We start from the raw sequence: 16,600 nt of genomic DNA, 5'->3' as shown, positions 1-16,600 counted from the left end.
AAGATTATAAAATTTTATTTTATTTAACTAATTTAATTTGTAAACATTTTTTTTTCAGTTATGCAGCATGCTGTGATTTTCTTCAGAGCAACAATTTACTATCCATCATAAGAGCACACGAAGCTCAAGACGCAGGGTTTGTTACAAACTTATTTTTTATGCTCTATAAGTCGATTTTTTTTTCAGTTAATAATTTATGTTTATTTGATTTAGATACCGAATGTATAGAAAAAGTCAAACTACGGGTTTTCCATCTTTAATCACAATATTCTCAGCTCCCAACTACTTAGATGTATACAATAACAAAGTAAGAAATTAATATTATTTTAGTAATATCAAATATTACTTTATAAAAACGATTGTTAACCATGTCGTATGTATAGGCTGCCGTTTTAAAATATGAAAATAATGTTATGAACATCAGACAATTTAACTGTTCGCCACACCCTTACTGGTTGCCAAACTTCATGGATGTATTTACATGGTCTTTGCCGTTCGTCGGCGAAAAAGGTATTTTAAGTATTTTGATATCACTATTCCAATCAACATATTTTAAACGTGTATTTTATAGTTACCGAGATGTTAGTGAATCTATTGAATATTTGTTCGGACGATGAATTAATGACCGAAGGCGAAGATACACTTGAAGACGGTATGTACAATCACTTTACACATATTTATATGTATATGCACAAAACAACTGTTTCAAATTACATTTTTATTTTTATTTTTTCGAGTACAGATGTAATAATACTTTATTGCCTTCTCGATCGATGCTCGAGCTTCTATGATTAGCAACACTGATCGAGAAAGCATTTTTCACAGTAGGACAGTATATACTTTTATTTAAATTTCTATATTAAATACTATATTAATATTTAGCCAAATTTTAGCTTTAAATTTATTCTCACCCTATATTATTAATTTAACATTGTATTGAATAATAATTTTTTATTCATTTATTTTTATACTTTGCTTTTTTTTTATTTATCTTAATTTATGCTTCTCTGGGATTACAGCTGATGGTAAGAAATGTCTATATTATATTATTAATATTGGTTTAGTTTAAGTAGAGAACAAAACACATACTAAATAATGTCGTTAGAAAAATGGACTGCTCCCTACGTAGATATTCAAAACTCCTACCTCAATATTTTTATTTTTATTTTTATTTTTACTTCCCTTTATTTGTTTACTTTTTGAGTTGCTACCATTTATGAATTTTTATAAAACAAACCTTCTAACTCACTTGAATGTTTATTATTTATTTTATTTTTGCTCTTTATATTTTCCCTGCGACAATAAGGAGATAAAAAAAAAAGTCACGACCAATTGTCTCACATAAATAATTTAAAAATGAAAACATGATGAATTTCGTTATAAAAAAATAAACAATATAATTATTTCGATTTTATTGACCTTTCATACATTGATTCATTTCAAACCCATCAATATTTAATTGGCAGCGATTAAAATAACAAATAACTGAACAGTTAGTTTCAATTAAACTAAGTGAAACAATGATAGACGAGTACGAGTATATTTATATCTGAACATGTACATGTATACTCAACGTCTGAATTTTATTTTAATAATCACACACAACCCCTGTATTCAATCTTATTTCAATTACTATTTAATTTAACTAAGTTTTTATATATTTATTCAAAGTTATAAGTCTTGTACCTGGATAATGGATTATATTTTTCAAATAACGAATAAAATATTATATTTTTAATTTCGTTGTTTTATAATAACAATATATTAAACAAAATATAGTAATTTATTTTTTCCTATATGAAGGCATTTATTTTCAAAATTATGTAAACTGTGACACAATAGTTAAATAAATTTAATATATTTTGTATTAAACCTAAGTTAAATTATTTTGAATAAAATTTACCATGAAAAAGCTAACTTATTTTTTATAATAAAAGAATAAAACCAAATTAATGTTGTTTCATAATAAAAATATATATAAACTAAAATACTGAATACTTTCAATAATTCCTTTTTGTAGTTTGTTTTTTTAATCAAAAGCTGATAAATTTTCAATTTCAAAATTCATTAATCTAATCTCATATAATTGTATACCTAACTATATATACACACATACATACAATATACATATACAAGTATAACTGTTCAACTTACGGAAACTATAAAAAAAATTGAAAAAAGTTATTATAAAAATAATACTTTTAACCTAATTTTTTTTCATCTATATTCTCTTGCTTTAAAATGTTTACTATAAAATAATTTTAATTGAGAATAAACTTACTTATGTATATAGGGTATTGTACCTACTTACTTTACTTATTCTTGGACGCACTCTTTCAATCTTCTATATATTTTGTTTTCTTTTGTTTTTCTGTTTATATTTTTAAAATCTTTCGCTCTCTGTGACCGACCGATCGACAGCCATTGTTGTTAAACCGATAGTTCCGAAAATGCCCGGTAAGTTTTCTTCCCGACATTGTTTTTTTCTGTTTTATTTTAATTTTCAAACATATCAACATAACTTACAATTTTGCTGTTTTTATTTCCACTTTTCATTTTAGCCGCCCTTAGATTTTATTTTCGTTGTTGTTGTTGTTGTTTCATTTTATTTTATTATTGTTATTATTAATTTTTTTTTTAATTATTTATAATTATTTTCGTATTTAACACTTAATATTATATATATATTATGTTGACATTAATTTTTTCAATTTTTTTTTTTTTTTTTAATATTTCCGAGTGTTTTTAATTCGCTTGAATGTTGGTAACTAATTAATTTAATAATTAATAATAATATGAGAGAGTTCAGCAGACAATTATAGGAATTTCTCATTCAGCTATTTACTTATGACATTAAAATATTGTATATTAGTAATCATCTCTCGTTTTCAGTACTTGTTATATAGTATATACTCGCACACATAAAACTCTTTAAGACCGAATAATCATTACGATATTTCGATTTTAAAAACGTAGGAAATCTTTGATCCTCTATGAAATTTCCTTTTAATCGATAAACATTCTTAAAAAATAAAAAAATTAAATCGTTAAGCTTACAGGACTGTGCATGTGATATAACACCGATCTACCCACTTACCTGTATTATTTTATAGATAAACATTATGCATCATATTATATTGCCAATCGTTTTGTTTAAAAATAAATAAAACTGTTACTATAAACACTTCCCCTCCTCACCACCGCCACTGTTTATTTAGGTTACTCGTAGAATTTTATTTTGTTTAGTAACTAAAACTAAATAAAAAAGTATTTACGTTTATTTAGAAATTTGTTGAAAATTACAGTAGTAATATTATAATATTATATTATAGCCGTAGAACTAACTCCGCATAGGTCCAACCAGGTGCTGTTTAAATCGAAGTATATAATAGACATATATTGATACAATAATGCGTTTTTAACTATTATATTTCACTAACGTTATTACATGTATGTTTATATTACACTTTTTGGTACCCGAAATACCTTTGAATACAAAAGGTAATGGCACTTCTAGTGTACCTATAAAAATCGACTTCTTCGGTTGAACACACGCAAAACAAATAAATTATAATAATTAGTTTTACATAATATTACCTAAATACACTTCACTTGTTTACCATTACACCAGTATGATTATAGTATACAAATATAAAATTGTTAAAAATATATGTATAATATATATTATTATATAATTTTTAATATTGAATCAACAAATTGTTATTTTAGGCCTAAAACAAAAGTTGCTCTTGTTTTTAGTTTAAAATTGTATATAATATATTATATATATCCTATATAATATTTATATAATTTCGTTATCGTTCCATTATAGGTTGCAGGTAAAGTATTTTTAATTAAACGAAAATGAATTTTAAACCAATCGTTCATTTGGCTTAAAAATTTATTGACATCAATGATCAATCACACCAAGCAAACAAAAATAAAAATTTATATACATGTTATCATTTTGTATACGATTACCTACCTACATATAGGTGGATAGAAATAATATCACGTGACTTCATATTGGAAATGCGTAAATTATAATGTACTTGATTATCGATTATTGACGTTGAAATAAAAAATTATATAATTTCATTTTTTATTTAATTTTTATTCGAAATAGACGGTAGTTAAATAATTTCTACAACACTGACACATTTTATTGTATTTTATTAGAGTTGCGACTAACACAAGCGTTGCCTATAATATACCTAATACATTGACGATATCGCTGTGCTTAACCTATCACATTATAAAGAAAAACATTACCGCTTAGCCATATATATATATATATATTATATATTAATTAAAACATGTATAATTCTATAAAATATAATTTATAACATGGTCTCTTGTAGAAAATCAATTTATTGAGTACAACATTAACATAAAAATTAATTCATCTTTCTTAAACTATACCCAATTTCTCTCGAAAATACCAAAATATTTTTTTTATCAAATAATTTTAAATAATTGACTAAAATATGAATATTAAATAGTAATTAGATATGTTTAAGTAATTTCTTATATTTATACCTATATATTCCATTCTAAATACCAAAATAAGAGTTTCAACAATAAAACCTCTGCAGTGAATAGTTCCTAGTGTTGGTTGTTTTACAAGTTTTAACCATTATGAACATGCAGTTTTTACTTGTTAAACGTTATCAATATGGAAGTATTTTTATTATTTTAACATATAAATATAATTGAAGAAAATATTTTGATGGCCTAAAATTACAACTAAATATACTATCAAAGTATAAAAAATTATACAAAATATTTAAATGTATAACGTAAACAAGTAATAAAAATATTATTTCAAAATAATATAAATATATTAAAATTTGTTTATAAAAGGTAAACCTAATTTTAATGAAGGTATTCCTAAAAATGTGATGAACAAATTTTAAAAATAATATATTAAAATATTTACAAGTATTCTTATTAGGACAATTATAAAATATGTCTGATATTTAAAAAAAAAAAAGACAATTTTTGATTAGTTAATATGCCTATAAAAATGTTTAAATATATAAAATTTGTATTGAAAATGTAAAGATTAATAACAACTTTAATAAATACCTACTATAACTATATTAGAATCTATGAGCAATAAAATAAAAATTGGTTATCATTATATATTTATATAGAACTTATAAAAAATAAATGAAAAAGTTATAAATTATCTTTAATCATTTTAATACTTATTTAATTTTTTGTCAGTAAGCTGTATATTGCTGTACAATAAATATTTGGGTAGCATAATAATACCTATTATAATAATATAATTAAATATATATATATATATATATATATTTATTAAGTACTTATACGAGGGTAGAATTGCTTTGTTCTCATGATATTAAAACATATATTGTGATATATTTTCACAAAGTCTTTTTCTGTATCATTCCTTAAACCCTCCACCAGCCCCACCACACACACACTCGTTGTTAATTTGATTTACAATTATTATAATTTGAATTTTTTTTTTTTCTGTTTTCGTTTTGATGTACAATTTTATTTGATGCGGACATACGGACTTGTTTGACGGCGCACCAAAAATATTATTATGACGACATTGCGTATGTTTCACTTGTTTTCTGTTTTTCATCACGTCCTTTACATTTGGTAAGTATATGAAGATATTTCGCTTTTTTTTATTTTCACTCAAATTGTAGTTAGTATTTATATCAACATGTCTTGTGCTCGTCGCTGTTTTTATTTTATTTTTAAATAACTACTTTGGTGGCTATATGTATATATTGCTGTATTTTATTATTGCTTTTACATAATATTTTATAAATAAAATAGATACTTTTATATAGCATGTCGATATACCTAGAAAATGTATAGAATATATTATTATAAAGATAAGTTATATATTATACACCCACTAAATACATTTTACTTAGTGAGACGTTTTAGTACCATTATTAATTTTGTGGATTTTTAACAAATGTTATGTATATATATATATATTTTTTTTTTTGCAACGCCGATGGCATATAAAAATAAAACGGGACCCCTTTGATTAAATAATATTATTAATACCTTTACACATATAATTTAGTATAAATATATCGTTTAAAAATACAATCCATAATTTGTATTCTGATCTGACTTATTGCTGAACATTGCTGAACAAACAACTATCTGATATCCTTCATCTGCATGAACATCGTACTCATATACTTAATTTATTGTCATCGGTCCTAAATAGGTGCATTTATATTATGATGTGATTATGTGTGACGTGTTTACCTAGTCTATTTTATATGAAGTTACAACTATGAACGAAAAAAAATCCTATTACTTAATTAATTAATCGTTTTAATGGATTTCAGTACAATAAATTAGTATAAACTTTCAAAAAGAGACTCACAATTTTTTTGATGTAGGTATTTAAAAAATATCGTTTTACTATAATATGCATAAATTATAGTAAGATAAATTAAATTTGTTCACAATCGAGTCAAAACATTTTATATTATTATCATATAAATAATATTCGAACTACTATTATTATTTTAACGGTTTTGAATGATTAATTATTATCATTTTATTATTTTTACTTGAAATTCGGAACAAAAAAAATGTTTGAAAGACATATGTACAATATTTGATTATTATTTTGTTTTTATATTCACCAATTGACACATTTTATTTATTTACTAAAATCCATTAATTATTATTATTACAAATACAATTGTTTTCAGTTTACACATATTGCCCTTTTTATTTTAGGATGATACATTTTATAAAGAATAATTGTTTAATACTTTATAACTTTTAAAGAGATATTTATTAAATAATTAGCTAGTTAAATCTTAAAATAATACTTTCTCGAGACATTATTTTGGATTTTTCATTAATTGCCTTGTTTTTTTGATATAACCAATATTTTTTTTTATAATTTTTGTTTTGTTTTGTATTTATTGTTTTTTATTTTTTTTAATTTGTTTTATATATATTAATACAAACTTAATTTTTCAACAGTTAATGCAGCCAATTTGAGAAAAGAAGTTATTAGAAATAAAATAAGAGCAATTGGAAAAATGGCAAGAGTCTTTTCAGTTTTGAGGTAAAAATATGTACAATAAATAATAATCATCCATTTTTTAGTTTCTTGATTTTTATATAATAAAATGAATACCTATAATTACAATTAACAGGGAAGAAAGTGAAAGTGTATTGCAGTTGAAGGGTCTAACTCCGACTGGTGCTCTCCCTCTAGGAGCGCTATCTGGCGGCAAAACATCGTTAAAAAATGGTAAATCTTTTTTTAAATATATACATATGTAATTAGTATACATTTACATGTTTATATACCACAATTTAAATATATTAATGTTTTATTGATATTTTAGCACTTCAAGGTTTCTCTCCTAATCATAAGATTACTTCATTTGCCGAGGCAAAAGGCCTTGATGCAATTAATGAAAGAATGCCACCACGCAAAGACACACCGCCATCCAACCAGTGCTCGCCATCTAACATAGCTACATCATCGACTACACCAGTGACACCTGTAACAGAAGATAAATCGCCATCCCCATCAACTACTCAAAAACCAACATCATCGGAACAACCATTAACAAATACCACTCATTCATGATTGCCATAAATTTAGGTAAATCATTTAACACCTGTTTCATCTTCTCGGCAATTAATTTAATTTAATTTAAATTTGTGTTTTAAAATTTCAGATTACCTAGCTATACCAGGATCTATGAGCTGTTATCTTCTTTATACAGTCTACAGTTTATTCAATTCAATAACTACTAAAATTACTATAATAATTTATCATATTCATTTCAATGGTACATTTTAAATTAAAATATTTGGCACCTTAAAAAAAAAAAGTTCCTGGGGACAATTATGTCAATATAAATAATATATATATAATATAATTTTCTTTTCTTTTTTTGTAAATTATTTTCTTGTATTTCTACAATTTTAATTTGCTGTCTTTGTTGTTATTTTATTTCATTTTTTTATGGTTATTTCAAATCTTAAACCTCAGTTTAAAATAAGAATGGTCAGGTATTTATTGAACTATACCTACTTCTGCATCGCTTGTTTTATCAATATCTAAGGCATAATATCTTTTGCTATATGATCTCTTCATTTTACTGTACACTCTTTTCATAATAAAAAAATATCATTTAATTAATATGTATTTTATATTAATTTTTATCAACAAATAATTATTTAAATTTTCCCTTTTAATTTTTTTTATCTCAATTTAAATCGGAGATATTTTTGACATATATCACATTATCATTCTATTACGTATCAATTGCAATGTGCAGTAAAATGTGATGTGTCACAATAGCCTATGTATTATGCTAAATATTTTGCCATTAATTTTGTCAAATCTAAAAACCAAAAATAAATACACATAATTAATTTAGCATAGGTATATCTTTATTATATATATACTATATACATACATTAATATTTATAAATATTTCTTTATTAATACTATTTTGTATATATTATAATATTTAAATAAAACCATTATATTAATATATCTACAATAAAATGAATTTTATATTTAGGTCCTGCAAATTTAAAAATTTGTCTTCATTTTTTTTTCTTTATAGTTTAAATTCATTAATTATTATTGATTGAAAAAACTTGTTAACAATTCACTCAATTTGAATTAAATTATTATCATAGCAATTAGTTTTAATTATTATAAAAAAAAATTTAATAGTAATTTTTACTGTTCAACTATTTTTTTGAAAAGATAGAAATATTGTTCTTGTTTTATTTCTATTATAAACAAAACTATTGCTTATTATGCAGGAATAATTAACGCTCATTAATTATATATTTTTTCCACAATTATTTATTTCAATTTGTTATCCATTTCCATCTTTAGTAATATTATTGCACGTGTTATCTGCAGTTGTAAACAAATACAATATAGAAAAAAAAATGATGTCAATCACAATTTTTTTTCCTATCATTAAAATATCACTAATCTTTTATTATAAGACTGTTAATTTATTCGTACAAAGACTATGAATAAAAAGTAAAATTATTAATATTATATTTAGCGGATTATAAAAACCAAACCCTCCCTATCAAAAAATGTATGTATCTTTTTTTCTATTGTGTGACCACCAAAAATTCTTTTATACATAATATAAATAATTTAAGACCAAAAATACCCTGTTATTCTTCTATGTTTATTTGTTTTCAGAAGTTAAATAAAACTTTATACAACTTGATTTTGAGGTGACTTGCTTTTATTAGATCCTTTTAAATATTGGTACTGGTTCAATTTTGTCATATTTTGTTTACCAATAGTATATTATGTATCAAAAATATAAATAAATAATAATAAAATATTAATTTTGTTAATATTATTTTTATATTCATCATGCTATGAAGTATTTTATTTTACAACTTTAAGTTGTAACAATAAAAAACTAATAATCAATAAAAACAAATTCTAAAATAGATTTTATACTGAAAAGAATCTTATAAATTTATTGTAACAAGTATGAGAGTATTTCAAGCTTTCATTCACTTGAAACATTAATTTTATTATTTTTTTTACTCATAAAGCTCATTTATTATATTTGAAACATACTCATTGAACCTTAATATCTGTACACATCCTTACACTATTTATAATTATAAAATAACATACTCACTTCATAAACAAATATTATTTTATTCAGTTGATGTTAATGAAGTAAATAATTAGTATTAAACAGGTAAGAACCACAAAATATATAATATAATATTTAAATTCTATAGATACCGATATGAATATTCAGTTGTGAACCAGGCCTGTAGCCATGGGTTGTCAAAGGGAGCGTTGCCCCCCTCCCTAAAAATATTACCATAAAAATTTAACCATGTGACATCAGTGTAATATTTAATTATCTGCGTAAACTTTAATTTAAGTTTTATTTTTATTATTTAGTATTATTCGTTTTGTATTAAAAAAAAAAAATTTTCATTGTAAATTCCCAAAATATTCTATTATGAATGAATATTAGATGGAAAATTACAGTTGTGTTAATTTATTGAAATGTAAGTAAAAATAAATTAAAAACTGCATTAATATTGTTTTTATATATAATGCCCACCCCCAAATTTGCTTTGCCCCACCTAAAAATTTGGTCTGGCTACGGGCCTGTAGTGAACATTTAAAAGATTATTTTACAAAAACGTATCTAAATATTTAAATCATCCAGAATATTTTCATTTTCTTTGAAAAATTAACATATTGTAAATAGAAGAAGCTCAAAACCAAAAACGTTTAAACCTATCTCTTTCATGTATAGGTACTAACGTACATTCTTAAAAATAAATGAAATGTACTTTTTTAAATAATAGAAAAAATAAAAAAATTTAAGAAAAACGAAAATTTTCACGCAAAACTAGCATTTGAATAAATCTAATTTTGGTTATTACTTATTTGATATAACTTAATTAAAACAGAACAATAGTATATAGGACTTGAAATTCCAAAAAATTCTTATATTACCTATCATTTTATACAGGTACTGGTACATAATCGTCATAATCCATATTCCACCTCCTCCACGGGCTTCGTATTTCGTAGTACGTAACCACGCATAGATAACAGTATAAAATATAAATAATAATATATTTATTTATCTAATATATATTATCTATGGGTGAAAGGAGGAATCACTATTCACTATAAATGATAAAAACCTAACTTCACCGATTAAAAGCTAACTAAACAGGGTGTTAATTTATAGAAGATAAAATTTCTTATTATACATTTATCTAGAAATTGCAATTGGTATGAAATCTATTTCTTATTTATTTATTTATTTGCAGGCGAATAAAGCGGGAATTGGGATTTTATCTAAATTTTTTTCTAACTTTTTTTTTTGTTCTCATCAGGTTTGCTGTTATCACTTGTTATCAAAATCGGAAAAACTACCCGCCCCGATCGGTATTCAGTATTCAAACGTTAACGTATTTAAACGGTATCATCACGATATACGAAACATGTGAGCCGATTGGCTACACTGTATTTACTTAACGTATGGCTATTGGTCCAGCGCCTTCTCATATGATTTAAATAACAACTAACTGAACTGATTGTTATTGTTAAAACCGTTTGTTTATACGCAATAGTTTAAATTTTTAAAAATTTTTTATCCTTGACGGCTAGACAGTACCACACTACCACAGTAGACAGACACCAGACACCAGTGTCTCAGAATCAAATTTTTGTTATTAACGTAATTCTTATAATTTTTACTTTGTATTTCCAATTATTATTTTGTTTATGGTCACAAATTAATTTCTATGCCAAATGACTGAATAAAACTGAAAACAGCCGTTTCGACGTGTTGAAATTCATGATTTGCCATTCAATAGATCCCCGTCGTTCCAAATAAATAACCACCGCCGATTATATATTAAAGTAAGTTTATTGTCGACAAGATTAATCGTTTCCAGAACATAAAATTATAATAATAAACCATTGACCGAATGTAAACATATTATTGATGTAATAGCTTATAGTTTTATAGTTAGTCTAACCAGTCTAACCAACTTTAATTATTAAAGTAAGTTAATGAGTCATTTTAAATTATAATTTTGATGTTTTGCTGTAATTCAAAAATAAATTGTTCATAAAGATTTAAACTTACATGTTATATCATTATAATTTTCAAAATATTTTGATTAATTTTAAGCTTTTGTCAATTTATACATACCATAAACATATTCATATCATTCTACAGTAAGTCAGTATTAATTCAAAAGTTAATTGAATAATAAATACAATGTTTTTGAAAATTAACTCAATCTATCATATTATCAATAGTAATAAACAGATTATCTTTACTCTGTATGGTTTTTTATTTATAATGATTTATCATTGAAATCAAATTTAACACATTCATTACAGTGACTGACTCAATGATGAGTTATGCTTGACACCTCAGTGCACTATAAAGCTGATAACAGTTACCTACTTTCTTTCTTTTTAAGCTTTAAAATAAATCAAAATATTTCAAAAATTATGTTATTTATAGTAATTTGTTATACTAATAACTGCTTTAAAGTTAAAGGTTTAAGTATTTTTATTTTTACTGCTTTCAAAGGTAATGTAGGACACACAAATAATGACAATAAACAGTAGATATCAGTAGGCATCATAAGTTTTATTATTTTGTACTTAAATTTTAAATGTTTCTTTGAATCTAAACCTGTATTGTATTAAAAAAATATAAACTACGTTAATATAAAATAATAAGATAAAACAATTTGTATCCTACTTAAATTGTTTTAAAGTTACTAAGAAAGTTACTTACTATGTACTCATATATGAAACTCTGCAGTAATAACTTAATAAGTATTTAAGTATACTTTATTTTGTTTATTTATGTATTTAACTGATTTTATTTATTTTTTTAGTTGTACTAATTCATGATGAGCAACCAGACAAGTTCAACTGATTCAGCATTTAAAATACCAATGGCACCTCAATTTTATCCTTCTCAATCTGAGTCTTTACTTTTCCAAGACATTATAGAAGAGAAAGCTGTTGCACTTCGCAATGTATTAAATGATTTTTTAAAAGTACAACCATATCGTAAATTTGATATTGAATTTAATTCGTTTTTAAAACGTATTAAACGCATTATCATTGATGGGCATCGTTCTGGCTCTAATATCTCTCGAGTTACCAATTCATCACAGATTGCACCACTTTATGCTAGGCCATCAGCAAGTTTCAATTATAGGCCATCCACGAGTTTTAACTATAGGCCACCAACAACTGTGTCAATGGTTAGTTCTAGCGATTATGGCACATTGAGATTACCAGAAAACAATTTTCAACCTATCGAACCTAGAGAACTTTCAAATCCATTTAAACCACCAGATTGTCTTCAACCCAGAGTGGTATTATCTCGTATTGATCAATCTGGTCACAATTCTCATGAGTCACACTCCATAAGTGCAACTGTTATTGAAGTAAGTCAAAATCATAATGAAACTGTTAAAGAAAATAATATTCATGAAGTTGCTCGTAAATCTAAATCTCTATCAAGAAATGAACCAACTGCACGTAATACATACTCTGATGTAACATTTGATGAAAATAACCAAAATGTAACATTTAATGAGAATAATCAAAATCAAAATGTAGATGATGACAATAATTCTATAGAATCACTTCTTGAAGATGTTGGATTTAAAATTATTGTTGGATTAACAGAAAATAACGAGACCAAAAAAAAAAATGCAAGTCAACATAGTAATAATAAATCAAATGTATTAGGAAATGTTGAGAAATTTTTATCTATGTGGTCTTTAAATATGAAGCTAATAAAATCATCACAACAATCTAATATTTCAAAACATGTTTTGATTTTAACTGGTAATTTAACATATTATTTTATTATTTCTTAATTTAACCAAGACTGTATATTTTTAGGTAATTTGTTGAGCGAAGATAAACTGACAGTTGTAGAAAAACGTCACGAAGCTGGCATTTTAGAAGGTCGAAAAGAAAATAATTTAGTTAAGACAAGAAATGGACTATACCGTTTAGTAGGCAATATTATTGGTGGATCGCCTAATGAATTATATCAAACATGTTTATCCATCAATGGAATTCCAAGGACATGGAGAAATATTGTTAAACAACTAACTGGGACTGAAAATAAAACAAAAAATGTGTTTGATTTTTCAATAAGTTCTCCTGCTGGACCTATTACTAAGCCAACAAGAGCTACTATGAATCTTGATGCGAGTATGACCAGAAAAGGAACAACTTATAGTAAAAATATAACTCTTGTAAATCATAAAAGAAAATTGTCTGAGTATGATGAAACTGAAAATAATAAAATCAAACATCGTAAATTTGGTGAACATTTACCATTATTACTAGCATCTACACCAAAGAAACCAAAAAAACAACCCACCATGTTTGAAACACCAAGTCAAATTTTGAAAAATAAATTTAGTCAGAATATATTAAACAAACAACGAAAGCTGAATAATGTTAATGATTCAATTCATATAAACAAAAAAAGAAAATCTCAGTCAAAAGAACAGGTATAATTATAATATTCAATATTCTAATAAATTAGTATTTAAAACATAATTTATGTGTCTATATAATAATGTTAGTTACAGTATTATTACTATAGTAAAAATATTAATAGTTATCAAAAGTACCACAACTTTATTTTTTTATATGTATTCTGGTTTGATCATGGAGTTATACCACTTTTAAGAAGCTTTCATAACTAAACAAAGTATATAATAATTTGTAATACTTTTATGGCCCACTACACTAATGCTACTTGAAAGATACTTGTTTGATCGCTAACCAGTCAAATTACAATTTATTAAATATGTTGAGTTTTAATTTATTTAAATGTAACTATACTTTGTATTAGGTAAATCTTTTATTCTCTATTCTCCATTGTTTCAAAAATTATTATTGGTTTTAAAAAATATGCGTATATATTTTATTATAATTTTTAAGTTTTTTATTTTACTGTATGACAATATACATTTTTTGTTTCTTATTCTGTAACAAATTATTTATTTTTTTATTTCCATACATAAAAATCAAATTTTGAACGAGCATTTTATAAGTTATAAGTATTTAAGGTTTAGGTTAGAAAAGTAGTAGACAATATCTCCACTCAACTTTATTTAAACTATAAAAATCATAAATACTTTTTGAACTTTGATTTTAATATATAAAAATACTCTATATATTACTGTGTATTATGTTTTCTGTGATGTATATTTTATTATTTTTCATACATCATGTGTACAGATTACAATTAAGTCTTCATAGAATAAATCATGTAGTCAAATACACTTGATGTAAATGACAGTTAAATCAATGTTATGTTAATTGTAGCTCAGAACAAAGTCTTTAGTTATAGATATTGATTCCAACAGAGGACTAATCTATTGGCATCCCAGACCTGAATGTAAAGAAATATTTTATAAAAATAAATGTTTCAAATATATTGTTGATAAGAGAATAAATAGATTCTAATTTTAACCCCTATTTAATTATTTATAGCCGTATAATTATTATTTAGCTTAAATAAAATAAAAAATTAATTTTTATTACTTCATTTTTAAATTACAGACAAGTAAATTTTTGAAGCCAAAAACCCCTGAAAAAACATTGTTAAGTAGTAACAATAGTACAAAATATGCCAAACAAATATCAAGAAATTCTTCTGTAGGCAGCAAAAATAACACCAAACTATCCAATCAATCATCAAAAATATCAAATAGTAGTGTATCAAAATCAAAAAGTAAAACACTAGAAAACTCATCTGTGTCTACAAGAAGCTTGAACAACTCCAAGCAACAATCTAAATTGAAAACATCTATAAATTCTACCAATCACAGTGTGGAAAAATCTAAAGAAAATGTAAAAGCCATAAAGCAAATAACGCCCAAAATGCCTAAAAACAAAACAGTAACAAAACATGTTAACGTTGCAAAAGAAATTAAAAAAAAAAAGGTATCAACATCAGGAAGTGCTCTTACTAAAACCAATAACAAATGTATAAAGGCAATCAAACCTAAAGCCAAAATATGTGATGAAAGTTTGAACAATACCAACACACATCAAAAATTAAAAGCAAATAAATCCAAAACAAAACAGGTACATTGCCCCAATGGCTCGTCAACAGGATTAGACCTTTTTGGTTGCATAGACCATGGTGATTTTGGTAATGTAAGCGATTATAATGTTATGGCATCACCAGGCAAATTAAGTGTAGTATTAGGTAATGACAAATCCAGGAGCGTGACGCCTCCATTATTCAATTGTCAATGGAGTTCAACTGCCAAGTCATTAGTCGCTAGTGAACCACCAACCCCATTAAGTAAATCAATGGAGGCCAAAGCATTAAAGCGTGTCAAAGCACCCAAAATTACTTTAGAAGATGAAATGAAATATAACAAGAAGAAAAATAGCAAACAATCCATTGATTTCAAAACAGTTTCTAATAAAATAAACAAAATGTTAGAATTTGGAAGTGGATATGATGAAGATTAATCATTATTTTTTGTATTTTGATGACATGTTTTATTTTTTTAATAACTGATTTTCCCTATTCTTTAATATCTTAGTTAAAATATGTGTTTTAACTTATTGTTTAAATTGTAATTATTACCTCATTATGAATTACAATCATTGTCTTTTTAAATAAAGCTCATTTATAAATATTTTTTAGAGATTATATACCTTGTTATTTAAATACATTTGTATTATTCACTTTCATTATTTTGTTATAATAATATTTTTAATATAATTTTGTACTAAATGGTATTACTATATTTTGTAATATGTTTTATTTTGAGATAAGAATTTTAAACAAACGTCTTAGTACATTTTTAGGATTTTATTATTATTTAAGTAAGGGTAAGTTTTTGAATTAGTGTAGTCCATATCTTTATACTTATTATTTAATTAAGGCGTAACTTGCTAATTTTGCATATATATATATTTTTTTTTAATTTTAAATATAAGTAAGATACAAATTTGATTCAAGTTATAACCATTCTAACTATAGAATTGTAATTATTTTTG

General features: G+C 24.3%; 2 protein-coding genes across 9 annotated transcripts in view; both read left to right on the top strand.

Annotated features, from left to right (window-relative positions):
* Nucleotides 1-7,868, top strand: part of LOC112594773 (serine/threonine-protein phosphatase 2B catalytic subunit 3-like) — a 64,546-nt gene extending 56,678 nt beyond the window's left edge. The window contains exons 7-16 of one of the 6 annotated variants that reach the window (XM_025339747.1): nt 59-136; nt 214-307; nt 384-510; nt 572-652; nt 1,020-1,025; nt 2,422-2,457; nt 7,015-7,090; nt 7,182-7,279; nt 7,377-7,639; nt 7,716-7,868. In XM_025339747.1, the coding sequence (XP_025195532.1) occupies nt 59-136; nt 214-307; nt 384-510; nt 572-652; nt 1,020-1,025; nt 2,422-2,457; nt 7,015-7,090; nt 7,182-7,279; nt 7,377-7,624 (844 nt within the window). In that variant the 3' untranslated portion in view covers nt 7,625-7,639; nt 7,716-7,868. Of the gene's footprint in view, nt 1-58; nt 137-213; nt 308-383; nt 511-571; nt 653-1,019; nt 1,026-2,421; nt 2,458-7,005; nt 7,091-7,181; nt 7,280-7,376; nt 7,640-7,715 lie in introns of all 6 variants that reach the window. The other 5 variants (XM_025339748.1, XM_025339751.1, XM_025339749.1 and 2 more) reach the window with 5 other exon arrangements.
* A 3,251-nt stretch (nt 7,869-11,119) lies between these two features.
* On the top strand, nt 11,120-16,253 carry LOC112594705 (uncharacterized protein PFB0145c-like). Of its 3 annotated transcripts, none has more exons than XM_025339658.1 (4): nt 11,120-11,437; nt 12,436-13,402; nt 13,460-14,082; nt 15,143-16,253. In XM_025339658.1, exons 2-4 carry the CDS (start codon nt 12,448-12,450, stop codon nt 16,064-16,066), a joined length of 2,502 nt encoding a protein of 833 aa, XP_025195443.1. In that variant the 5' UTR covers nt 11,120-11,437; nt 12,436-12,447; the 3' UTR covers nt 16,067-16,253. The 3 variants fall into 3 exon arrangements, with proteins under 3 accessions (XP_025195443.1, XP_025195441.1, XP_025195442.1); XM_025339656.1 differs by lacking the exon at nt 11,120-11,437 and adding an exon at nt 12,014-12,122 and having other exon boundaries at nt 15,143-16,066; XM_025339657.1 differs by lacking the exon at nt 11,120-11,437 and adding an exon at nt 12,350-12,373 and having other exon boundaries at nt 15,143-16,066.
* Nucleotides 16,254-16,600: the final 347 nt, after the last annotated feature.

The sequence above is a fragment of the Melanaphis sacchari genome, unplaced genomic scaffold, assembly GCF_002803265.2.
Source record: "Melanaphis sacchari strain LSU unplaced genomic scaffold, SCAv2.0 Contig23_pilon_pilon, whole genome shotgun sequence".
In the NCBI taxonomy this organism is placed as follows: Eukaryota; Metazoa; Arthropoda; class Insecta; order Hemiptera; family Aphididae; genus Melanaphis; species Melanaphis sacchari.
The sequence above is the reverse complement of the archived record's forward strand: the minus strand, read 5'-3'. Positions and strand labels throughout refer to the sequence as shown.

What these genes read in the sequence shown, in the direction of transcription:
- LOC112594705 (XM_025339658.1), top strand. Translation starts at nt 12,448, where the DNA reads ATGATGAGCAACCAGACAAGTTCAACTGATTCAGCATTTAAAATACCA. An exon ending in ACATGTTTTGATTTTAACTG is followed by an intron (nt 13,403 to 13,459) that starts GTAATTTAACAT and finishes GTATATTTTTAG; the next exon opens with GTAATTTGTTGAGCGAAGAT. An exon ending in AATCTCAGTCAAAAGAACAG is followed by an intron (nt 14,083 to 15,142) that starts GTATAATTATAA and finishes TTTAAATTACAG; the next exon opens with ACAAGTAAATTTTTGAAGCC.